This window comes from Hyperolius riggenbachi, chromosome 7 (assembly GCF_040937935.1).
Source record: "Hyperolius riggenbachi isolate aHypRig1 chromosome 7, aHypRig1.pri, whole genome shotgun sequence".
In the NCBI taxonomy this organism is placed as follows: Eukaryota; Metazoa; Chordata; class Amphibia; order Anura; family Hyperoliidae; genus Hyperolius; species Hyperolius riggenbachi.
The window spans coordinates 300,680,014-300,706,252 of NC_090652.1; the positions used below are offsets into that span (position 1 = coordinate 300,680,014).

Here is a 26,239-nt window from a genome sequence, read left to right on the forward strand (position 1 = left end):
CCTGCTGATTGGAGGGAAGGGACGGGGGCAGAGACCGGAGCTATGCAGGAGATGGGGGAGCAGCTGAGACTGACACTACAGATGTAAACACAGCCTCACAGCATGGCTGTGATTTATGAGGAATTACAGAGTGCAGGGGGACCTTAGTGGGGTTTGGGATAGCAACAGAGGCTGGGCTGTATAGGCAGATCCAGCCTCTGTATGCAGATAACATTCTTTAAACACACCTCGGGTTCTCTTTAATGCAAACGTAGGTTCATTGACATATGGACAATCACCTTAACAGCTTCCTTGAGCCAGGTGACAATACCTTCACAAGCCAGCTGCCCGACTGGTCTCTTAACATACATACACATCTGAGGTAGTACACAGTAGACAGAAAGATGCAAGAAATATGTTCCTGTATTATCCTTAACATCATAACTAGCTGCTATCATGACAGGCCCCCTTGAAGTTTTATACATTTTGTCACATTACTGCCACAAACATGAGTCAATTTTATTGGAATTCCACGTAAAAGACCAATACAAAGTGGTGTACATGTGAGAAGTGGATCGAAAATCATACATGATTCCAAACATTTTTTTACAAATAAATAACTGCAAAGTGGGGTGTGCATAATTATTCAGCCCCCTGAGTCAAAACTTTGTAGAAACACCTTTTGCTGCAATTACAGCTGCCAGTCTTTTAGGGTATGTCTCTACCAGCTTTGCACATCTAGTGACTGAAATCCTTGCCCATTCTTCTTTGCAAAACAGCTCCAGCTCAGTCATATTAGATGGACCGCGTTGGAACAGAAGTTTTCAGATTTTGCCACAGATTCTCGATTGGATTTAGATCTGGACTTTGACTGGGCCATTCTAACACATGGATATGTTTTGTTTTAAACCATTCCATTGTTGCCCTGGCTTTATGTTTAGGGTCGTTGTCCTGCTGGAAGGTGAACCTCCGCCCCAGTCTCAAGTCTTTTGCAGACTCCAAGAGGTTTTCTTCCAAGATTGCCCTGTATTTGGCTCCATCCATCTTCCCATCAACTCTGACCAGCTTCCCTGTCCCTGCTGAAGAGAAGCACCCCCAGAGCATGATGCTGCCACCACCATATTTGACAGTGGGGGATGGTGTGTTCTGAGTGATGTGCAGTGTTAGTTTCCTGCCACACATAGCGTTTTGCATTTTGGCCAAAAAGTTCCATTTTGGTCTCATCTGACCAGAGCACCTTTTTCCACATGTTTGTTGTGTCCCCCACATGGCTTGTGGCAAACTGCAAACGGGATTTCCTATACTTTTCTGTTCACAATGGCTTTCTTCTTGCCACTCTTCCATAAAGGCCAACTTTGTGCAGTGCACGACTAATAGTTGTCCTATTGTCAGAGTCTCCCACCTGAGCTGTAGATCTCTGCAGCTCGTCCAGAGTCACCATGGGCCTCTTGACTGCATTTCTGATCAGCGCTCTCCTTGTTTGGCCTGTGAGTTTAGGTTGACGGCCTTGTCTTGGTAGGTTTACAGTTGTGCCATACTCCTTTCATTTATGAATGATCGCTTGAACAGTGTTCCGTGGGATGTTCAAGGCTTTGGAAATCTTTTTGTAGCCTAAGTCTGCTTTAAATTTCTCAATAACTTTATCCCTGACCTGTCTGGTGTGTTTTTTTGGACTTCATGGTGTTGTTGCTCCCAAGATTCTCTTAGACAACCTCTGAGGCCCTCACAGAGCAGCTGTATTTGTACTGACATTCGATTACACACAGGTGCACTCTATTTAGTCATTAGCACTCATCAGGCAATGTCTATGGGCAACTGACTGCACTCAGAACAAAGGAGGCTGAATAATTACGCACACCCCACTTTGCAGTTATTGATTTGTAAAAAAATGTTTGGAATGATGTATGATTTTCGTTCCACTTCTCATGTGTACACCACTTTGTATTGGTCTTTCACGTGAAATTACAATAAAATTGATTCATGTTTGTGGCAGTAATGTGACAAAATGTGGAAAACTTCAAGGGGGCCGAATACTTTTGCAAGCCACTGTAATTTCTCATCTGTGGAGGAGAAATCTGGGATGTGGTCAGAGAGTCTCTGGAAGTGTGTGGTCCTCAACGGTGTATATTTGCTGCAGTGCAGCAGGAAGTGGGCCTTATCCTCCAGGACCCCCTGGTCACATTGCCTGCACAGTCTCTCCTCCCGGGGCTTCCATGTCTGTCTGTGTCGCCCTGTCTCTATCTCCAGGCTGTGGGTGCTCAGACGGCACAGGCTCAAGGCCTGTCTGTCTTTGTGGTGGTGTAGCCTCTCCAGATATCGAGCCATTGTGTACTCCCTCTGTAGTGATTGGTAGATAGTGAGCTTCTGGGAGTTCTTTATGTCACTTCTCCATTCCTCTAGGTATCGGTCCTTGCAGCTTTGTATCATTACTTTTATTTGGGCTTTTGTCAGCCTGTGTTGGTGGTCTTGGCTGTGCTGGCTGTTGACGCTTTGTTTCAAAGCGCGAAGTATGGCCTCCCCACCCTGGCTCAGTGAGGCTTTATGGTGGTAAGTGCTGGGGCTGCTGCTCTGTATATGCGCCCAGTGTGAGAGTGCCCTCTGCTGGATAGTCGGCCATAGTGGAAATCTGCCTAGCTTTGCCCAGCAAGCTGAGTTCGAAGTGCTGCTATGGACTTGGAGGAGATACTTGCAGAACTCTAGATGGAAGATTTCTGTTGGGCTGGAGTCCCATTTTGATTGGTCAGGGTAGGTGACCGGGCCCCATACCTCACTGCCCTCTCCTCTTCTCTCCTCTTCTCCCCTCTTCTCATCTCTCTCATCCTCTCTCAGGTCTCATGACCCCTTCCTTGCTCCTCCCTTGACTGTTTAGCTCTCTCTTTCCTCTCCAGTCTTCTCTCCTGCAATTCCTTATCTCCCCACCTCTCCTGGTTCCTCTCTCATTATCCCTCTCCTCTCTCTGCAGATGAGTGACAGTAGAGAGGTAATTGCATGTTTTCACAGAGGCAGCTGTCAGGAGGGACTCCTTGTATCAATAGTCTCTTCATTTGCTTCATTCTTCAGCCCAATTACCACCCCAGTCATTCAAGTGTTGATTTGCAAGTCATTTCCCTAAACCAACAGCTGATGAATTGTCTGCAGGCGGCTGGTAGGTGCAGGCGGTGGTCTGTCTACCCAGTGCTGCCTCCGCCACCCCTGCAGGCCGAGGGGATAATGGCTGCCCACTCATAGCATAAAGGGGCCCATACACTTACTGATGTTCCCGCCGATATACAGCAGATTTGATCACTGTGATCGAATCGGCTGTGAAATTGTTGCGCAAACGCTGACAGAACAATGGATTTCCGCCCGAAATGAATCGTTCCCGTCGATACCCATCGTTCCTGTCCGTGCGGAAGATTTTGCTCGATCGCCGGCGGGTCGGAGAGTATCTATATGTGCAGATCTATAGATAACGACTCCTTTTACACCTTTTTGAGGTGATATTCAATATGGATGAATTATGTCGGGTTTCACACATCCAAGCTTGATTGGCTAGTTTTATTACTTCTATGTAGAATGAGAGCTTACCTACACAATCTGCTCTTAGTATTTAAGTGAACCTGTAGTTAAAAATAATATGCCCCTAGGTTGCACTTACCTTGGGAGGGAGAAGCCTCTGGATCCTAAAGAGGTTTCCCTCATCCTCCTGTTCAGCCACATTCTGTGTTGGGACCCACTAAAAATAAGCCGTTAAAGAGGAACTCCGGCCTAAACAAACGTACTGTCATTAAGTTACGGTACGTTAGTTATGTTATTTAAAATAGGTAATATAATCAGGGGCGTACCTAGAAATCCCAGGGCCCCCCTGCAAAAAAAAAAACCCGGGCCCCCCCTCCCTCACCTCGGGCTCTCCTCTCAGCGCTCCCCCTCCTGCAATCATTGGTGGCAGTGGGCAGCAGCAGTGGCAGGCTGAATACATTACCTCCTTCTCGCTGGAGGTCTTACGTTCTCTAAGAGCAACTTCCTGTTTACACAGGAAGTTGCATGAAGCTCTTAGAGATCGGAAGACCTCCGGCGAGAAGGAGGTATGTGCTCAGCCTGCTGCCCCCGCTGCCACCAATGATTGCAAGAGGGGAGCTCTGAGAGGAGAGCCCGAGGTGAGGGGGGGATGTCCCCCTCCCCACCGATCTGCCACACTCTCCTCTTATGCTGCGACCCCTCCTGCCCCCCAAAAGTCCCTGAGCGGGCCCTAGGGGGGCCCCGGACCCCCCTGCGACGGCAGGGGTCACATCCCCTATTGTTACGCCAGTAAATCTAATCTCTTACTCACCCTGTTTTAAAAGAACAGGCAAATGTTTGTGATTTCATGGGGGCAGCCATCTTTTTGGTTGGAAAGGAGGTGACAGGGAGCATGAGACACAGTTCCAACTGTCCTGTGTCCTGATCACCCCTCCCAGTTGCTTGGCAATGAGAACATCAGAAATCCCATCATGCTTTGCACAAAATCAGGGGGAAAATGCCCGGGCAGTTTTCTTCTGTGAAGCTTGAGTAAGAAAAACAAAGTTCTGATTCTGTGAAACTGTTAAAGAAACACCAAGCCTTTTCAGTACTGCTGAGTAGATAATAATAAATAAAGGTAGAACATATGACTATGGTTATTTGATTGTGAGTGTGGTGATATATTGGGGTGCTGATGATGTAAGGATAACAGGAACATAGTTCTTTCATTTTTCTATCTGCTATATATTTTGTCAGAGGTGTAGGTATGTCAGCCAGTCTGGCTTTTGGAAGATGTCACCTGGATAATGTCTGTATGTAGATTAAAACAGTCAATCAGGGCAGAGATCAAGGGAACTGCCATTGTCTTCATTGAATAGACCAGTCACCTTCAATAGGTAAGGAAGGGGCTCATTAGGCCACTAGCAGTCACCTTTGATCTGCTGTCCCAGGTGTGATAGTCTGTGAAACTAAATTTGCTTTGTATTCCTGAGGTAGCAGGGTACTGCTAATTAGCAGCCATCTGAGGGAGAACAATGGCAGACAATCTCTGATGTGATTGTCTGTGTCTGTGTACAGGCAAACTGCTACCTGTAACCAAAATGCAATCTTTTGATGTATAGACTTTTACCTGGGGAAATTGGATGTTAAGGAAGTCTTTTGTTGTGTGTGTGTGTGTGTGCTATAATACCCTTTTCACATGTGGATGTTAGATCTCTGGGAATCCAATTATGTCTGAGGATGTAATTAAAAATAGTCCGTCCACCCCTTCCCCCCCCCCCCACCCCCCTCCCACACAGGCTTACAGCCTCAAGGCAAATATTCCATTATAAAAAGCAGGAGACAGATACCTAAAATCAGTCTACTCCTGACGGTAGCTGGAGCCGGACTCCCGGTCTAAGCTAAGTTGGCTCCCGATCCAATCAGAACGGTGTCCGTCCACAGAACCCAAGTCCAAGATTCGTCTATCTTGATCCCTGTTATTTTGGTAAGCAAATCGCTTGTGTGTATCTTTGTGAACTCTTAATTTTGTAACTTTTTATTTTGTTTTTTGTAATCCTTTGTATATATTCTGTCCTGCATTGTTCCACTTTTTTCCTGGAATATTAAATTATTATTTAATAAGCTTGACTTCTGCTGTACTAAACTAACACTCATAGCCTAGAGGAGACTGCAGTATAGCTGTGTATAAGTCCATGCCTAATTGTATGCTTGAGCAACACTACCATATGAAATTGTAATTGCATTGTGTGTATGGGGCACTTCTGCGCTCGACAGCCGATTGGGAAGTCTAACAGTATCGTTCGGGACGACTGTTAGTGGTTTTGCTTCACTACAGTGTAAGTTTGCAACTGTGTGTGTGTGTGTGCGTGGCGTTCTCGTATTCGGCCTAAGCGCAAAGCTGACCCATATACGAAAACGCAGATTGCGTGTTGAACACTCGACAGCTGAGTGAACGTGTCTAGCAAACCGCTAGTGGTGGCAGTAAGGAGCTTTTGAGGGGTCACAGCCTTGTTTGTAGCTCGAATAAGGCTGCTCCCTGCTTGATCTGGTCAAACCCGCAGTCGGGAACCGTATACGCAGGCGTGCCGCGGGCCGGTTCCTGACAGTGAGCTCTAAGCACAATCAGTGACATGGCTATGTATTCTGTGAAATATTATGCGTATGGGAACTTCAAAGTGCCGCTGCGCCTCATCCCCACCCCTTTTTCATAAAACAGAATAAGTTGCTGAGGAGCCGAGCAGGGTGTCTGTACACCAGACATTCCGAAATAAGCAGTTGTTTTAGGTGACAGAAGTCTGAGGTGTATGGATCGCTAGACCCGGACGGATGTCACTGAGCCGCTTACCGGGGCTCACCGCAGCTGAACGGGACATCGTAGGAGGAGGGCGAGGGACACAGCCATGCTTATGGGGCTGGAGGAAGCCCCAGGGAAGTAAAAAAAAAAAAAAAAAAAAAAAAAAAACTGCGGTGAGAGGCATCTCTGAGTCTCCAATGGTGCATACACACAAGGTACGGCTGTCGCCGCAACGACGTGGCACGCGCGTGTTGCGGCGACAGATCGCCTGTGTGTATGACGTGCGCGCCCCGAACCGTCGCCCGTCGGAGCTGTTGCCAGGCGATTGACATGTTCAATCGCCGGCTAAAGCTGTCGCCGCAACTTCGCTGCAACTGTCGCTAGTCCCGCGTGTGTATGCGGGCTAGCGACAGGAGACCTACGTGAGTGAATGGAGCATCCGGCCGGGGGATGCTCCATTTAAAAACAGCTTCCGCCGCGTCTCTGCCTTTCTGGCGAGATGTGTGGACAGCTGTCGCTCCCTGTTCACGTGCACGCATGCAACGGGGGACAATTGTGCCCTGTGTGTATGTAGCTTAAGTGTGAACAGCCCCTAATGCTAGGCACACACTTTGAGATTTTCTGGCAGATTTACTGTCAGATCGATTATCTCCAACATTTCCGATCGTTTTTTGGCCACTTCCATAGGAAAACGATCGGAAATCAGATCGGACATGCTGGAAATAATTGATCTGACAGTAAATCAGAAAATCTCATAGTGTCTATCTAGCAAAGTCTTGGACAGTCTTATTAGTAGGTGTGTCTCCATGCTGTCTGCTTCGGCTGAGGGTTAGCATTTGGGGGATGGCGGAGATCCACAGAAGTCTCGGCCTGGGTCACTGTCAGCTGAATTCTCCTGCAGAGGAGATGAGGTACCCCCAGGCACATCCATCACTGTCTGTAGACTAGAGGACTGCAGGCAGCACAGCAGCTTCCTCCCTCCCAGAGATCTGCCCTACATATCCCGCTCTGCACCCTCCCTGCTGTGCTCTTGTGTCTTTCTAACACGCCGCACGCACGGTCGCACGCTGGCCCTCATTCAATTCATTTTTTTTCGTTTAGGAGGTAATATATTATCTTCTGTTTAAAATAACTTTTCAGTCCTCTGCATTTGAAAAAGTAGCTGAAAAAGTACTATCAACATTTTATTTGCTTCCTGGTCATTGATAAGGTGTGAAAATCTCATCTAGGAGGAAACCGAAGGTCCACACACATCCAATTTTTATCTGCAGATGAATGGCTAATTTTACCATTCCCATGTCATGTGAGAACTTGCCTACACAGTCGGTTCATTGTATTCAAAATCTTTTGGCCCTCATACTACATGGCAGTGGTAAAATTTGCCAGTGATCTGCAGATTAAAATTGGATGTGTGTACGGAGCCTAAAGCTGGCCATACATTATGCTGGGTACACACGATGAGATTTCCCGTTCGATTCCCGGATCGATTCGATTAAATCAAACATGTTCGATTGGATTTCGATCGTTTTTTCCGTCGATTTTGCATACCTATCATGAAAAAATCGATCGAAATCCAATCGAACATGTTTGATTTAATCGAATCGATCCGGGAATCGAACGGGAAATCTCATCGTGTGTACCCAGCATAAGTCAACCCGCCACCAGTTTGACCATTAGATAGATCCCTCTTTCATCGAATCTCACCAGAGAGCTCTACCTCAGGCCATTCCCTCTCTGACCTCTGGCCAAGTTCTACTCTGTGATAGAATACCTAAAAATACACTGCCTGAATGAATACTGCATACTACCCCACCTCCTGCCCCGCCCCCCCTACGCACACACACGCGCGCGCACACGCTGCAGAGGGCTCACGTCCCTGTTGACATGGTGATGTGTATACAGTTGATCTGCCGGGCAGTGGAAGTGTCAGACACGTCTTCAGCTTCTCTTGGGTTTCAGCAACATCAGCAATTTCCCAGAGAGCCAGACAGGAGAAATACCGACTAACAGCTTGTACAATTAGCTAGCTGACTTGGGGGTTGATTCACTTTGTAGGACGAAATCCCCGCACTTTAGCCCAATAGGCTGCCTGTCAAGTGACAGACAGCCTATTGGGCCAATCAAAGTGCAGGGATCTCGTCCTACAAAGTCACTGAACCTGACAGGGTCCAGGGTGGGACAATTGCAGCAGCTGTTAGTTTTGGGGGTAGCGTAAGTTCGGATCAGTGAATAATGGCGCACAGTGCCTATGCATAAAAATTACGCCACATTAAAAAGATACGCTTCTCGCTATTTATCGTTAGTACTGCATAATAATGGCGCACAGGAAAAAAAGAAAAATGGCACACAGTAACGTTATTTATCAATAGCGCCGTTCATATGCCAAACAGCAGAGGTTAGTGCGCACAGTAACGTTATTTATAATAGCTAACCTACATAAGCCAAAAAGCAGAAGTTGTTTAACTGCAAAACGGTGAATGGATTTAATGTAACACTGTCAAGGTTAGGCACCGCCAGGGGGGTGCTTAGGGTTAGGCACCGCCAGGGGGGTGCTTAGGGTTAGGCACCGCCAGGGGGGTGCTTAGGGTTAGGCACCGCCAGGGGGGTGCTTAGGGTTAGGCACCGCCAGGGGGGTGCTTAGGGTTAGGCACCGCCAGGGGGGTGCTTAGGGTTAGGCACCGCCAGGGGGGTGCTTAGGGTTAGGCACCGCCAGGGGGGTGCTTAGGGTTAGGCACCGCCAGGGGGTGCTTAGGGTTAGGCACCGCCAGGGGGGTGCTTAGGGTTAGGCACCGCCAGGGGGGTGCTTAGGGTTAGGCACCGCCAGGGGGGTGCTTAGGGTTAGGCACCGCCAGGGGGGTGCTTAGGGTTAGGCACCGCCAGGGGGGTGCTTAGGGTTAGGCACCGCCAGGGGGGTGCTTAGGGTTAGGCACCGCCAGGGGGTGCTTAGGGTTAGGCACCGCCAGGGGGGTGCTTAGGGTTAGGCACCGCCAGGGGGGTGCTTAGGGTTAGGCACCGCCAGGGGGGTGCTTAGGGTTAGGCACCGCCAGGGGGGTGCTTAGGGTTAGGCACCGCCAGGGGGGTGCTTAGGGTTAGGCACCGCCAGGGGGGTGCTTAGGGTTAGGCACCGCCAGGGGGGTGCTTAGGGTTAGCACCCCCCTGGGTGCTTAGGGGGGTGCTTAGGGTTAGGCACCGCCAGGGGGGTGCTTAGGGTTAGGCACCGCCAGGGGGGTGCTTAGGGTTAGGCACCGCCAGGGGGGTGCTTAGGGTTGGGCACCAACGGGGGGGGGGGAGGTCTAGGGGTTAGGGATAGGTACAGAGAGGGTTTTGTGTGTTAACGTTAATTTTAATTAAAATAAACAGAGCTGAATAGCGATAAGTGACAAACGGATTAGCGGCAACACCGTGCACCATTATTCGCAGGCGCCATTTTCAAATGAATCCAGCGCGAGTAAGTGAGTAGCGCATGCTACAGCAGTAGGGTGCCTACTTTGAAAATGTTACTTGCGCTGCCACACTAAGCTGCGCTGCTTGAGCCGTGTAGCTTAGTGAATCCACCCCTACTGATTTGTCTGTGAACCAGATGTAGCCATCAAAAGAGCCACATCTGGCTCCCTAGCCATAGGTTCCCTACCCCTGCTTTGGGTCATGGGCTCGTGGGGGCGGAGCTTTATCGTCCTTCTGTGTCTTGGGATTTGTCGTTGATTTTGTATCTTGTAATTAGTTACATCTGACTTATCATGTTCCATTTTGTCACTGTAATTATTCTGTATTCTGTACCAGTGTCTATATTTGGTGTATACCAGTGTCTGTATTATTCACTCCATGTTTGTTTTTCTTACTTTGTTCAGCTCCACAGAATATGTTAGCTCTTTATAATTCCATCTTTATGATCATAATAATAATCAGGACACTGGAATGCTAGTATCTGCTTTGGGGACACTACATTTGTCCCATGCTCTTGTCTTATTTTGGCTGCATGTAAATTAAGCCCTCCTTTCCAAAATAATATTCTGCCTCTGCCTGTGGCCTGCCCACATATTGAATGTTAATGTCGTGGTACTTAAAGTGGACCTGAACTCTTGCACAGGACAGAAGGAAAACAGAGAAATGCACCCTGTATGTATTTACAGAGTTTAGCCTGTCAAATTCCCCCTCATCTGCGACTAATCACAAATGTAATTTCATCTCTCAGCTGAGTCAGCTGGCTGGCTCGACAGAGCAGCTTATTTTGTAAACACAGAATGTAAACCGTATGTCTGCTTCCACGAAAGCAGGAAGTAGACACACTGCAGATTTATTGCAGGATTTGTATCAGCTGTAACAAATGTTTTTCTTTCAAGGTTATTATGCTGTTGCTTTTCTCAGAGCAGAGAGGACGTTCTGAGTTCAGGTCCGCTGCAATGTCGTACCACTACGGGCCCGTTTCCACTAGAGCGAATCCGCATGCGTTGTCTGCATGCGGAATCGCATAACCAATACAAGTGGATGGCCCTGTTTCCACTTGTCAGTTTTTTTGGTGCGTTTTTCTGTGCAGGATTTTTCTGCACGGTAGAGCCTGCAGAATTAGCCTGCGTGTGGAATGCCGGCGATTCGCAGGCTATGTATTTAATAGGGGAAATCGCACATGCGGTTTTTGCCGCGATTTCGCGTGCGAATTCGCACCAAAAGTAATCTAAACTGAACCAGGCAGTGACATGGTTAAATTCGCATATACCCTGCCTATGCGAAATCGCAGCAAAAAAACGCACGCGGAATCGCATCCGCATGCGATTTCGTCAGCGGTGGAATCCCGGCGATTCGCACCGCACTAGTGGAAACGAGCCCTACTTCATGCAGGTTTTATGACACGCGGGCGAGCTTTACTCATTCTTTCCCAGGGCCGGAGCTGTAATTGAGTCTTTTTATTGGCCCGGTTAGTCTCATTACAGATAAATGGAAGATGCTGATAGATAGTAAAGTTAATAGCAAATGAAAAGCATCGGTAGCGGTCATTCTGTCCGCTGCGCAGAAACCCGTTGTGTGCAGTTTTCATCGGAGGCCCCGGTTAATTTCCGGAGATGGAGACGGATGACTGTCCCCGGTGCCCCCCTCTGTATTCCCTGCACAGCTGGCTTGTCTGGTTGCCGTGACATACTGCCAGCACTCCGGGTTCCTGTAAGGTAAATCCGACTGCATGGCTATGTATAGCCAGGTCTGCTTATCTACAGCATGCTCCTGTATCTGTGTTCTGTTCTGAGAACAAGGCAGCGGCTATAGCATTCTGTGCAGGACTTATCCAGAACAATAGCTTGGTCCTACCATATAATTACTATGTGTTTATATGGCACTGACATCATCTGCAGCACGTTACAGAGTACATAGTCATGTCACTGACCAGGGCCGGGCCGAGGCATAGGCTGGAGAGGCTCCAGCCTCAGGGTGCAGTGTAGGAGGGGGCGCACAATTCATTCATCTGTCATTCCTAATTGTTTGAAGCTGAAAGAAATAAGAAAAGGGAATACATAGCAGTGACTGCAAGCCAGATAACTAGATATTAAGGTGTTGGGGAGGTTGTGGGCTCTGTGGCACCTCTTAGTCTAATAGCAATCAGTGTGTGACGGCTGAACAACTTCCTGGGGTGACAGGGATGGAGGGGCGCACTTTGGTGTCTTAGCCTTGGGTGCTGGAGGACCTTGTCTCGCCTCTGTCACTGACTGTCCTCAGAGGAGCTCACACTCTAATCCTACCATAGTCATAGTGTAATGTCCTACCATATTATGTATTTATATAGCACTGACATCTTCTGCAGCACTTTACAAAGTACATAGTCTAGCCCAGCCTTCAGAGCCGGGACAAGGTCCTCCAGCACCCAAGGCTGAGACACCAAAGTGCTCCCCTCCATCCCTCCCTGCCTCCCCAGCCGTCACACACTGATTCTACAGGGCCCACAACCTCCCTAACACCTTAATATCTAGTTATCTGGCTTGCAGTCACTGCCATGTATCCTGTTTTCTTATTTCTCTCTGCTTCAAACACAGCTGAATGAATTCTGCGCCCCCTCCTACATTGCGCCCTGAGGCTGGAGCCTCTCCAGCCTATGCCTCGGCCCGGCCCTGCCAACCTTTCTCAACCTTTTTTACCCTGGAGGAACGCTGCAGATAACTTTTGGATCGCAATTACTCAATGACCATCAGGTTGATCCCTCTCTGATCGAATTGGAAGTTAATTACATAAAACTTCATGTATACTAACCTTTAACTGCAATTTTTTCTTTGCGATTTTAATGCAATTTAATGGGAGCGTGTTTTTTTTTTTTTTTTTTTTTTGAAATGCAAACGCAATGCTGATGGATGAAAATGTGCTCTGCATTGTGACTCAGGCCTTAAAGGACACCTGAAGTGAAAGGGATATGGAGGCTGCCATATTCCTTTTAAGCAATACCAGTTGCCTGGCAACCCTGCTAATCCTCCTTCTCTAATACTTTTAGCCTCACACCCTGAACAAGCATGCAGCAGATCAGGTGTTTATGACATTATAAGGCCCAGTGCACAACAAAAAGCGCTAGCGTAATAGCAAACGCTCAGCGTTTTTTGAAGTGATTTTTCTTTTTAGAACGATTTTAGGCATGTTCAGAGCGATTTTCTACACATGCATAGCATTTTTTGGAGCATTTTTTACTTTTCATTACAGTTGAGCTGTAACTGAACAGTTTCTGTAACAAAAATGTCTGGAAAACCGCTCTGATCTAGAGTTTTTCAAAGCAGTTTTCCACTTTCCTATACTTAACATTGAGGCTGAAATGCCTCAGAAATCAGCAGAAATGCTGCAGGACCTGCGTTTGCGGAAAAAATGAATTGCTCTGGTGTGCACCAGCCCATTGACTAACAATAGCCAAGCGCTTTTCAAAGCATAAGTGTTTTTAAAAACAACTCAGAACCGCTGTTGAGTGTCCACCAGCCCTAATGTTGGAAACACACAATACGTTTTTGCGGTCGTTTTTATGGATTTTTCTTTTTTTGGCGATCGATTTACCATTCGATTCTTGGATCGATTATCTTATCTTTCGCTCGTTTTTCTTATCTTTTTTCCATTCACTTCTATGAGAAATCGAGTGGAAAACAATCGAGCGGAGAATCGGACATGACGGAATTTATCAGTCAAAGGCATCTATCGGAACGATTCTACTGCAAAAACGAAACGTGTGTTCCCAGCATTAGACTGGATTTGCTGCATGCTTGTTTCAGGTATGATTCAGACACTTCTGCAGCCAAATAGATCAGCAGGGCTGCCAGGCAACTGGTATTGTTTAAAATGCCATAAATATGGCAGCCTCCGTACGTTTCTCAATTCAGGTCCCCTTTAAGCAATCCTCCCATTCATTCTGCTCATCTGAAGTTTTGTTTGCGGGGATTAGGCAGGAAGTGTATGAGATCCGTCAGGCGAGATGGAGAACTGGGATAAGGTTTTATCACAGTAATACATCCTCCCTGCTGCCTCCTCTTCCCAGCAGCCGTGAGCTGTCAGCCACACAATGCCAGTGATTGAAGCAATCCAGACAGCGGGGCAGAGTTATAGAAATATAATCGGGCATGGCGAGAGGCTGGCGCTAGCGTGCGAATCACAAATGAAGCGGAAAGAGAAAGCGGCGCGTGCCTGGCAGCATAACACGCCAGGAATGGAGGATTTCTGTGGCTATCTCATTGGAATTCAGACGCGATTGCTATATACCTTTACACCATGCTGAAATGTTAAAGCGGATCTGAACTCAGAAATTCCCTCTCTGCTCTAAAAGATAAGCAACAGCATAATAACCTTTAAAGAAAATATGATGGGAATTAGACAGGCTAAACTCTCTAAATACATACAGGGTGCATTTCTGTATGTTTTTCTTCTGTTCTCTGCAAGAACCTTGTTGGCGGTTATCACGAGTCCAGCTTGGGGTGGAAAAAAACAAGTCAGGAGCGGTTATCCCGACTTGTGGTTGCCGCCGGAAGGTCTATGCAGAGCAATTCACACGGGAGGGGGGCCTGCCAAATAGGCTTACAATCTAAGGAGCGGTGTAGAGGGACACATAAGTTGAGGGGATGTAAGTGGCGAGTAAGCAGTGGTGAACAGATGGGTCTTTAAGTCCTCCTTAAATGAGTTGAAGGTGGGTTTTAGCCTAATGGGAGGAGGGAATTCCATAGAGTCGGGGCTGCTCTGAAGAAGTCCTGGAGCTGCATGAGTGAGCAACTGATGCGAGGGGTGAATATCCATAGAGTGTTGGAGGAGCAGAGAGCGGGTTGGGGTGGGGATTATCTCTGGACGAGATCCAAGATGTATGATATGTTGGATGGATTTGTATGCTAGGCTGCCTACAAATTGCATGAAAGCCTGACTGATTAGCGTATCATTACCCATCCCTATTGTCATTCTCTATTCTCTCTTCCCTTTAGGTACTTCAACATTTCTGCGTTTTGATGCAGTTTGTTCCCTTTCTTGCAGATGACCTCAGAGCTTCCTGGAGAAAATGACACTTAGTGGGACTTGATAAACCCTCTAACATGGAAGGAGAGGTCATCGCCTGCGATGTGGGGGTGGAAGAGGCGGTTCTGAAATATAAGAACGCCCCTCACAGTCCTCTCCGGGACACCCTGCGGAGAGCGGCTGCTGCGGTGGCCGGGGAAGCCACCATAGAGCGCAAGAAGAAGAAGAAAAAGGAGGCGCGCCCGGAGTCCATCATTGTGTATCGCTCAGACAACGAGAAGGTGCTGGAGGATGAGGCAGCCAATCAGGAAGGAGGGGAGAGGAGCGCGGAGGAAGGTGCCAGGTTCCTGGGGACTCCCATGAGTGATGGTGAGTAATGTCTGCTCTACGTACTGCCCACTTAGGTCACCTTTATTCTACAGGAGCTCCACAGAGCCTAGACTATTAAATCTTGCGGGCAGTTAATGTACCCCTGTTGCCTCCTATAGCTGATGCGCTCCGTGTATGGGGCGGCCGGGACAATGATGAAAAGTTAATTTCAATAAGTCATAATTTCTCCATTTGGGAGATTAATAAACAGCAGTAATGTCAGCATATTTTTAAAGGAGGGTTGGGGGAAAGAGTTGTGTACTTTTCTCAGTAGTGGAAAGCCTCTAGTTGGTCCAGAGGCTCTCCCAATCTTAACTACTTAAGGAACGCCGTAGTTGAAATCTACGCCCTGTTTCGATGGCTATCTGGCTGCCAGGGCGTAGATTTCAATTGACCGCCGCTGCACGCATCTGCTGTTTTCGTTGCTCTCGCCGCTATCTCCCATCGCAGCTCACTTGCTCTGCCTGTCTCTATGACGTCAGGAGCTGATTTCATTGGCTTCCGGCCTTGTTTTTCAATGTAAGCAACTCCCATTGGCTTACATTGACAGGCAGGGACAGGAAACCATGAAAGTGGCTCCTGACCAGCTCACAGGAACTCTGCCGTCATAGAGACGGCAGAGTGGGTGGTGCAGATTCCCGATGTACGGCGGTTGTGTCGGGTATGTGCGGCGATTCGTCAAGATTTCGCCGTTTCTGTACCAGCGGTTTCTGGTCCTTAAGGGGGCAGAGACGGCTTGTTAAAGTAAGTCTGTAATCAAATAACTGCCCCTGGAGGGCACTTACCTGGGGAGGGGGAAGCCTCTGAATCCTAATGAGGCTTCCCCCATCTCCCTCCGCCATCCTGATCCAGCGCTGGCAGCCTCGATAAGAAGCCATCAATAATATCTACTAATATCTACTTGTGCCGCCCAAAGCAGCTCTCTGCTCGGGCTCCTACTGAAACAGCCGAGCCTGATCGGGTCCATTATACTGCGCAGACAGCTCATGCCTGTGCAATAGAGTGGATCTGATAAGGCTCTGCTATTTCTGCGCAGCACCGCTACTGCTGCAGAGGTGCGCACACAGACAAACTGCTAAGAAGGAGATCTTCAGAGGTCCCAGTGCTAAATCTCTCCCCCACCCCTCACTACGGAGGACAGGGGAAGCCTCTTTAGGATCCAAAGGCTTCCCCCTCCCTTTTGGTCATATGAGAATTTTATATCTTCTTATACTTAAAGGGGCACAAAAACGAAAAACTGTAAGATTTTAAAATATCTGCAAACATATACAAATAAGTACGTTTCTTCCTGAGTAAAATGAGCCATAAATTACTTTTCCTCTATGTTGCTGTCACTTACAGTAAACAGTAGAAATCTGACAGAAGTGACAGGTTTTAGACTAGTCCATCTTTTCATAGGGGATTCTCTGCAAGGCTTTTATTCTTTATAAAGCTATTCCCTAAAAAGGATTTAAACAATGATGCTGGCCAGCTTCCCTGCTCCCTACACAGTTTTTGGCAGTTGGACAGAGCAACTGCCATTCACTAAGTGCTTTTGAAAATAAATATATCCCTGAGAATCCCCTATAAAGAGATGGACTAGTCCAAAACCTGTCACTTTTGTCAGATTTCTACAACCTACTGTAGGTGACAGCAACATAAGAGAAAAGTAAGTTATGGCTCATTTCACTCTGGAAAAAATGCACTACTTATTTGTATATGTTTGCACATATTTTAAATTTTACAGTTTTTCGCTGTAGGCCTTTAAGGCCTGATGAGGGACATTTGTCCAAAATGAACTAGTGTCGTTGCCTAAAAAGTATTTTCTGCTTTAAGTCAAAACGTGCAATATATCATTGACCAATATGAAGATTTGTACTATTTAATGCCTCACCATTACGTATGTGCTTCTTGTGAAGACTGATGGATTGAAGGGTTTTAATTCTCTGTTTCTACAGAGAGCATTTTTGTATTTTGTGCAAATTAAGATTTTGGAATTTTTCGAACTGCAAAAATATTGTTGTGGTATCTTGGATATACAGTCTTTGCCACATTACTAATGCTACGTACACACATACGACAACGATCGTTCGTATCACACGACGAACGATGGTTTAATAAGACATAATTAAACGGTCGTTAAAAGGTTTACACGGGAACAACGATAAGATTGTTTGAAAACGAACGATACGGAAATGACGCACGAATGTACATATTGTGAACGATCTTATCATTATTCAGAACGGAACACACGTTTAAATGAATGGTTTAAATGAGTGGAAAGTTCCGCCCGTATGTAACGAACGTATGGTACAATAAAACGATCTTTCCATACTGTACACTACAAATTTGCATACTGTACCAACTTGTATGTTTAATGTCCTTTTTATTCAGCTTCTAAACTTTACATATCCTATCCTGTTACAATTACATTCATTGTTTAATGTGACCAGGGGCGCAACTAGAACTCATGGGGCCCCCCTGCGAAAATTTGGATGGGGCCCCCTCCCGCCTTTTCTCCGTATCCAGACTCCTCCAGCATTACTACAGGACACAGCACTTGGGGAGGGGTGGAAAGGCTGGAGGTAGAACAAGCTGTACACAAGACCCTGCTGCACACTGAATATGTACTGTCTATAAATCTTGGTCTGCAAAACTTTGTATGATTCCTTATCAGTGGCTGAGCAGATGCAGTAATTAGAACTGAGCAAAGAGCAGAACGTTTTTTTCTCTCCTTGCCCTTAGTTGTCAGTCTGCCAGGATGGGGCCCCCTGTGGCTTCTGGGCCCCCCTGCAACTGCATACCTTGCAGGGTCTATTGTTACGCCCCTGAATGTGACACATTATATAACATAGGACACAATTATTGAACAAACGTTCCATCACGGCAAGTACAGTCATATAGATTTGCAGCGATGTGCGCATGTCCAGCCTAGTACAAACGACAGTTTGCTAACGATGTACTTTTTTTCAAACGATCGTCGTTTAGAAAAATCCGCCACGGCCAAACTTTCGTTTATAGCGATCTCGCTCGGGCGTCGTTGGAGTTAATTGTCGTTGGCTTCTTTTTTGTAATGATCGTCGTTTGAAATGATCGGGGAACGATCGTTTCAAACGACTATAGTCGCACGTGTGTACGCACCATAAGTGTTCTATGGGGGCTGAGTGGATGGGCCTGTGGTAGAATTTTTTTTTTTTTTTTTTTTAATCTTTTCTATGATAAAGCGTGATTTCCCTTGCTAAAGATAATATCTATTTATCCAATAGGTGGATGGAACATGCATCCGGACAGCCGCTATGTCACCCTAACGGGAACTATCACTCGGGGGAAGAAGAAGGGACAGATGGTGGACATCCATGTCACATTAACTGAAAAAGAACTACAAGAACTTGCGAGATCCAAGGAACCATTACAAGATGAGCCGCTGGGAGGGAAGAAGACCTGTTCTTTGGGAGTAGACCGAGGTCCTCACGTTCTCCTCTGGAGTTTCCTCAGCTTGCCCGTTGTGTTTGTCCTGTCCTTCGTCATCTCGTTTTATTACGGGACCATCACTTGGTACAACATCTTCTTGGTCTACAACGAAGAGAGGACTTTCTGGCACAAAATCACCTTCTGCCCCTTCCTCATTATCTTTTACCCCATCATTATCGTTGCGGTGTCCTCCTCTCTGGCCATCTACACGGCGGTCACCCAGATATCCTGGCTGTTTGGGGACTGGTGGCGCTCGGTGAAGGACATGGAGAAGGGTTTTTGCGGCTGGCTTTGCAGTAAGCTGGGTATGGAAGACTGTTCCCCTTACAGCATTGTAGAACTGCTAGATTCGGACAATATATCTGGGAGTCTCTCTGTCAAGGGTTCCACGCAGGAAGTGGAGACTTCTGCAGTCTGATCCAAACATCTCCATACAAATCATGGTCATTGTTTTGTGTTTGTTTTTTTAAGTTTTTATGGAATACTTATGCAAAAAAATGGACTGTGCCATATGGAATTACACTGATTTTTGGATACTCTTAAGGAGTTTGCCACTGGTGGTTGATGCATGTCTGGCTTCCACGTTTTGTTTGGTTTGTGATATTTCAGTTGTGAGCTTAACGAGCACTTGATGTTCAGATGGCGATTCTTAACATATAGACCCATAAAAACTTATTTTGTCTGTAGGGAAAGTTTCAAACTGTGACCAAAAATACCCATGCTTATTCAGGTGACTACTGACCAGTAATTATTCTGGAGTGTAGATGGGGGAGGGGTGGTGGTGCTATTTTCTCAGACCTTTCACATTTAAAGAGGTACAACATTCTTTTAATGACCCAAAGTAATTTGTTCCTGTGATTTAACGTGATCCCAAGGTGAACCTAATGTAATAAAACAAATATATACTTTCCTAGGAAGAGACAATGAGGGTGAAGAGGGGCTCCAAGTTTTTTTGGCTATACTAACCTTGGCATTTTACTTGGCCTGTGGCAGTGGGCTCGCACTCACGAAACACATTGCCTGTGCTATTAAAGTGACACTAAAACTAACAAAAAAAAACCTCATGATATAATGAATTGGTTGTGTAGTATGGATAATTAATAGAACATTAGTAGAAAGATTATTTTCAGGTATATAACTTTTTTTTTTATAACATTGCATCATTCTCTAATAATTGCAGTTTCCACAATACACTCAACATTTTAAATGATTTCACAGAGCAGGCTCATGAGCCTTTGAAATTTTCTCTTCAGAAAAACCATAAACAAAGAAAAAACAATGAGAGACAGTTGAGACTAGTGCTTCAAAAGACAGTGCTGTCCACAACTTTATAAAGTCACAGAGCTCAGAGAAGCTCTTTTGCATAGATACTTGAAGTTTCTTAACTCTTCCTGTACTGGAAACAATATGAGACTCATATCTGTGCTAATAATTTTGCATTTCTTAGCAGTACTACTTGGGCCAGTTGTAGACTTAATGCTGCCTGAGGCAAAGATATAAGGATGTGCCCCTCCCCTTCCCAATTTGGAATGATCACACAGCTCCCGCCAATTTACTGTGCTTCATTTAATGTTCTGTCAGCAAGGGAGCATAGGCGAAAACCTGAGACATGACATGCTGCTGCTCAACACAATAACACACTGGCTGGCTGTGAGCCTGTGACATACAAACTGCTCAACCTCAGCTAGTTGGCCTGTCCTCCATTCCTCCTCAGTCAGGACAGCAGTGCCTCCTCCTCCCTTCTGCTGTGCAAGTCAAATGAAACACTGCTGCTCTCCTGCCTCCCCCATCCTCACTCACTGCCAGACTCCTCACACAGTACAACAAGCTGCTTTTCCCCAATGATGGTCTTTTCACCTCGCTATCCTCTTGCTTCTCCCCGTACTCTGACTGCATGCTATAAGTGCAAACACTCAGTACAAACATGCTGCTGCCCCTGTAATCTTTGCACCTGATGCAAATGTTTCACCTTGCTTCATGAGAGAACCTGCCCTGAGTACTATACATACAAATTATTATATCATAAGTTTTTTATTTTGTAGTTCAGATTCTCAATTTTTATTTGATTTTAATGTAATTTTATCAGCATTGGGTGCCTCTTCACCCTTGTTGTGTCAATGCCCCCCCCCCCCCCCCCCTCTTTACCTTGAGGGGTTATTGGGCTATAGTGACTTTGCCTTCTTTGGTTCCAATTAACTTTTCAAGAGTTTTTTTTTTTCTCATCCAGCCACATCTCAGTGGAGACAGGTTTACTTTCTCCCCCTACTTCCTTTGGTGGGTTGTCCTTCGCTACAACCCCCTTTTGTGAGTATAATATTCCAATGCACCTTCCAAAAAATACCAGTTACATATCGGGCTCCTGATGCCTCCTTTTTTTTTTTTTTTTCCCCCTCCAAGGTGGTTTTCACCCCATCCTTCTTTTCCTAAAAAAAAAAAAAAAAAAGTGAAGTCTCTGGATCCTGTAGACTAGAGCACAGGTGTCAATCTCAAGGCCCACGGGCCAAATGCTGCCCTTCTTGCCATTTTATGTGGTTCGAATGTGTATCGTTGGAAGCTGTAACAGAATGACAGAAAACTGCCTTCCTGTCCAGGGGAGCACACCTGTGACATTGGGCCAGATTTATCAAAGCATTACCGACAGTTTTTTCTTCTTAAACTGTCCTTACCAGCAGGGGGGAGTGTTCTGCACGTTTGTAAGAAGCTTCCCAATGCTTACTTAAGGCAAGGGAAATTGTGGCAGTTCTGAGAGTTTTCCTTAGATTAAGAACAGCGCAGAACTGTCCCTGATTAAGAAGTGGCTAATACCACTTCTTAACCCCCGCAGAGCAGGTTTATGCTGACACCTCATAGCTTCCTTTTTAATTTACTGCCATCTACCCACACTCATTTGTTACTGAAGTGAACTCCCCTTCACCCTGATGATGTTTATTTGTTTAAGAGAAGGAGGGGAATTGCGGAAGAGTATGTGGAGAATTTACTGCTTAGAACATGTTAAAAATGTGTGTAAAAGACAGAGCAGACATCGGGATTATTTAAGAATGGAAGTTTAGGAGAGAAATTACAGCCTGGACTTCTGGTGTCCCAGATGGATAAACAAACAAGTCATACACTGTTATGTTCTTCCTCTGAGACACTGTACTAGCTTCTCCTCATTTAGAACAGTTTAGGAAGGAAATAGCACCATATAGTGGCTTCTTAAGGTGTTTGAGACAGTTCTGCACGGAGTTCTACAAACCTACCAGCATTTTGTCTCAGACACTCTTGATAAATCTGGCCCATTGTTTCTAGTTGAAACATTGTCAGCTTGAGCCGGGGTACAGCAACAATCCACGGACCCAAAGCGAAATGAGCATGGGGCCTTTTCCTGGGATCCAAATTCTCCTCTTGTGGCTGGAAAAACACCTACATACTTTAACCCCCCCCCCCCCCCTCCTTGTAGCAAAGCGGTTTAACATTTACCTGCTCCAGCGATGCATTGTGTCTCTTCTGTTCTTCCCGGCAGTCGCACGCTTTGTGGTTCTATGTCTCCAAATGCTGATCACATGACATACCTCAGGAGCCAGAGGTATGCAGCATAGAGGGTGCGGCTGTCAGGAATATCAGAAGAGACCTGGAGTGCAGCTGGAGCAGGTAAATATCAAACTGCTCGACCACGCTATGCTGCAGAAGGGGGGAGGAGCGGGCCCCATAGGTCGCTATTCAGTAATTCTGCCACTAAGTTCTAGACTGTTCAGTAAATGTTAATAAACAATTTGACCCATGACTCAGACCTGTTTTAGATTTTGGCTCCTCACGTGATTGGAGTTTGACACCCCTGCTGTAGAGTCTTCCCAGGTCCTCCTGGCCCCCACCATTGACGCGTGCGGACCCTTTAAAGAAATTGCACTCCTGTTCATGCGCGGCCATACTGTCTGTGTGAGCAAGGCCCAGGCTGCACAGTAAACAAGAGCCTCGTGCACGAGCAACTCACTGCTACTGCGTAGGTGCAGCCATACCACGCGGATGCAACACTGCGATGCTTGTGCATGAAGATGAGCTTGGTCACAATATTTAAAACGCTTCTTGGCAGCCACGGGAGGACACGGGAAATGGCTGAAGGATCCAGAGGCTTCCCTCTTCTTGGATATATAGTTGTGTTTTTTTTTTTTTTTTTTTTTTTACATTGCTTTCGCTTCAGGTACACTTCAAAGGAAATCTTAAAGGATACCGGAAGTGACATGATGAGATAGACATGTGTATGTAAAGTGCCTAGCACACAAATAACTATGTTGTTCCTTTTTTTTCTTTCTCTGCCTGAAAGAGTTAAATATCAGGTATGTAAGTGGCTGACTCAGTCCTGACAGGAAGTGACTACAGTGTGACCCTCACTGATAAGAAATTCCCCTTCTTACCTCTTTCTTGCTCTTAGAAGCCATTTTCTGCTAGGAAAGTGTTTTATAGTTTGAATTTTTTTTTTTTTATCAGTGAGCGTCACACTGTAGTCACTTCCTGTCAGGACTGAGTCAGCCACTTACATACCTGATATTTAACTCTTTCAGGCAGAGAGAGAGAAAAAAAGGTACATAGCATAGTTATTAGTGTGCTAGGCACTGTATATACACATGTCTATCTCATCATGTCACATCAGTAATCCTTTAAGTAAAAAAAGAAAATGCAAGGGAAATAAAAAAACAAAAATCAGTTTAATTGACCTGGGGCTTCTTGTAGTTCCCTGAACCCCTCCTCCGCCCCCGCCGTCCTTCCGTGACCCTCCAGCGAGCAGCAGTGACCCCCTCAAAGCTGGCCGGCCACACACCTCGTCATCGTGTCCCTGCGTATAACAGCGTTATGTGCAGTATGGGGAATTCGCTACTGAGCATAGGCAGAACGCTCCTGATGACGGGACTATGAACAGGGTGCGTGCGGCTCGGGGCCACGCATGTGCAATAGCCTGAGACTGGCCAGCTTTCAGGAGGTCGTCGCTGCTCACTGAAGGGACAGGGACGGACGGCGCAAGCACATGACTGCTGGGGGCTGCAAGAAGCCTCAAATGTGTGGTGTTTTTTTTTGTATTGTTTTTTTACTTAAAGCAGATCCGAGATGAAAAACTATAACAAGTAACTTGTCTATATATCTTATCTAAAGTTTAGATAGTTTACACAGCAAATCTAGCTGTAAACAGCTTTAATAAAATATGATTGTCTTCCTGTGATACAATGACAGCAGCCATGTTGTTTGTAAACATTACACAGAGGCAGGCTTATCTGTATCTTGAACAAAAAAACCTAATCCCCTCCCCCCCCCCCCCTGCCTCTGAAATCAATGGCTAGTAACCCCTCCTCCTGCCCAGACTGAGCTCCCATGAGCCCTTGCTACTGCCAAGGCTCTCTGAAAATCTGTGGGCGTAGCTTATTTAGTTTATAGGGAATTAGAGTATTAAAACAAAAAAGTATTTGACTTGAGGAATGCCCTATAAACAATAGGAAAGGAACACAATTATGCAATGAGTAAAAGTTCACCTCGGATCCACTTTAAGTATCCCTTTAAGTACTGCAAAATGGCTCTATGCGCAGGAATCCAGTGGTAAAAGATGGGAGTGACAGTGTACTTATATTTCAAAGGGCAAATCCCACTTTCGTTGAAAGAGAAACTCAGTGCTTTCCGTTTGACTCAGTATATTGAGACCAGGAGGTGTCTGGCACTATGAAGCTGTTTATTTATACCGTGTTTCCCTGAAAATAAGACAGTCTTATATTCATTTTTCCATTAAAAAAAAATGTGCTAGGGCTTATTTTCGGGGAGGTCTTATGTTTTGTGCCCTGTGCCTCTGCCCGGCGGCATAATTCAAACCGCAGATTAGCGGTGAACTGTAATGAAGGCAGCTAGAGTATCAGTATAACAGCGCCCTATCACTGTAACAGTGCCTCCGTATACAGGAAGTGACATTACTTCCTGTATACGGAGGCGCTGTTACAGTGAGTAGGGGGATTTTTTTGTTACACATCTCCTTTAATATCTATGCCTGAAGTATAAGTATGCTGACACCACGGCAGCCGCTATGGATCATCGGAGCTGATGTTTGGAAAATGTATACGATTTACTAAAACTAAATTTTGTATTTTGGTTACACTGGAAAAAAAGTTCTGTCTTTGGAAAGTTTTATCTTTTTCAGAAAGCTTCTCCTACGGATACTTGTGCTGACCAACAACATGGCTGCCTCTGAGCTCTGCACACCACAGAGACGCACGCAAGAAGAACGCTCAACTATTTATTTTTCTACAGGAAAAGTGAACCTTCTGTATAGATTGCATCAGTCCTAATGTGCTGCATGTTCCGTTATGCTTTTATTTATAATCCGAGACTGAATTTGTTCAAATCCCATACCCTGTCTGCCTGCTTCTTAGGGTACCCATACACTACAATGATTTCCTGTCGAAATACAGCAGATTCGGTCACTGTGATCGAATCTGCTGTGAAATCGTCAACGCAAATGTTGACTGATTGATTACCACCTGAAATCAATCGATTCAGTCGATCTGTCTAGACGGAAAATTTAACTATCGGTGGTGGGTCGGGAGTGCATCATAAGCGGCGTTTGATAAGGCAACGACCGACGCAGCAATACATCAACTGTCCGCCGGAGCGAGTCCCCAGGTCCCTGCAGTCTCTCACTTCTTCCGGCGTCGTCTCCTCACTTCCTGTCCTGTCATGTGAGAAAACTAGGTTCAAACAGTAGAGGGTGCTCTACTGTTTAAACTTTCTGCTTGACACAGGACAGGACAGATAGTTGATGACGGTTGGCAGATGGTATTACGGATGGCCAGGGGAGTGGGGTGTGAGGCAGGTGGCAATTCCACAGGTTGTGAATCGATTTCATGCAGATTTGATCAGAGAGGGCTCTAACTGTTGGTCGATCTCGTCTCAATCGACCAGTGTATGGCAGCCCTTCTCCCAAATCTGATAAGCCCCGTGCAGAATTTTGCCTCGGCCCCCACTTATTTAGCTTCCAGTTAACAAAAAGCAAAAATAGCATTCCGCCAAATTAAAAAGCTTTACTTCCTGTCTGTGCACAAGAAATAGGCGTGGCATTTCAAGGAACAGGAAGTGATGTAGGCAGAGATTAGGTATGATCATCAGTAAAATACTAATTTTCCCATGTGGATGGAAACTTGTCTGCAGCGAGCGTGTCTGAAACTTTTTCAAATACATTCATTCTCAGCTGCTGGTCCATTTCCTAATTGCACATGGCCTCCTTTCCACTTATGTGCTGCGGTTCTTCGCAAGGCAAATGGGACACAAGTAAATCTGAGACCTTGCAAACAAATGTTGCCCGGCAAACAGAGCCGGATCATCCACAAGGCAAACATAGCCAGTTGCCTAGGGCCTGGAGAGTGTCTAGGGGCCTGGAAGATGCTAGTCCCCAGCAAATCTTACTAAAAAAGCCAGGTGATTATCAGCGCTGGATAAAACTGCTATCTTGCCCAAGACCTCATTTCATTTTAATTATTTTCTGCCTGCAAACTGTTTACCCTGTACAAACGTGTGATGTCTGGAAAACCCTCCCTTACCCCTTGTACCCATTAACAGTACAATATTTTCCACAGATGCAATATTCAACACATCTATCTGACAGGATATTGCATGGTGTGTACCAGGCATTACAATCCCGCAAATCTGATGGAATGATCACATGATACATCTGAGGAAAATATTGTATCGTTACCAGGCAGCTTTAGAACGTAC

At 46.1% G+C, this 26,239-nt stretch overlaps 2 protein-coding genes across 2 annotated transcripts in view; both read left to right on the forward strand.

Moving 5' to 3' along the window:
* TMEM169 (transmembrane protein 169) overlaps window positions 1-22,727 on the forward strand; it is a 31,347-nt gene extending 8,620 nt beyond the window's left edge. The window contains exons 2-3 of the mRNA XM_068246085.1: window positions 14,717-15,067; window positions 18,313-22,727. Coding sequence (XP_068102186.1) covers window positions 14,776-15,067; window positions 18,313-18,935 — 915 coding nt within the window. The 5' untranslated portion in view covers window positions 14,717-14,775 and the 3' untranslated portion in view covers window positions 18,936-22,727. The remainder of the gene's footprint in view (window positions 1-14,716; window positions 15,068-18,312) is intronic.
* The window catches only part of XRCC5 (X-ray repair cross complementing 5), a 114,951-nt gene continuing 107,452 nt past the window's right edge, over window positions 18,741-26,239 (forward strand). The window contains exon 1 of the mRNA XM_068246081.1: window positions 18,741-18,813. The gene's annotated coding sequence lies outside the window, so the exon portion shown is untranslated. The remainder of the gene's footprint in view (window positions 18,814-26,239) is intronic.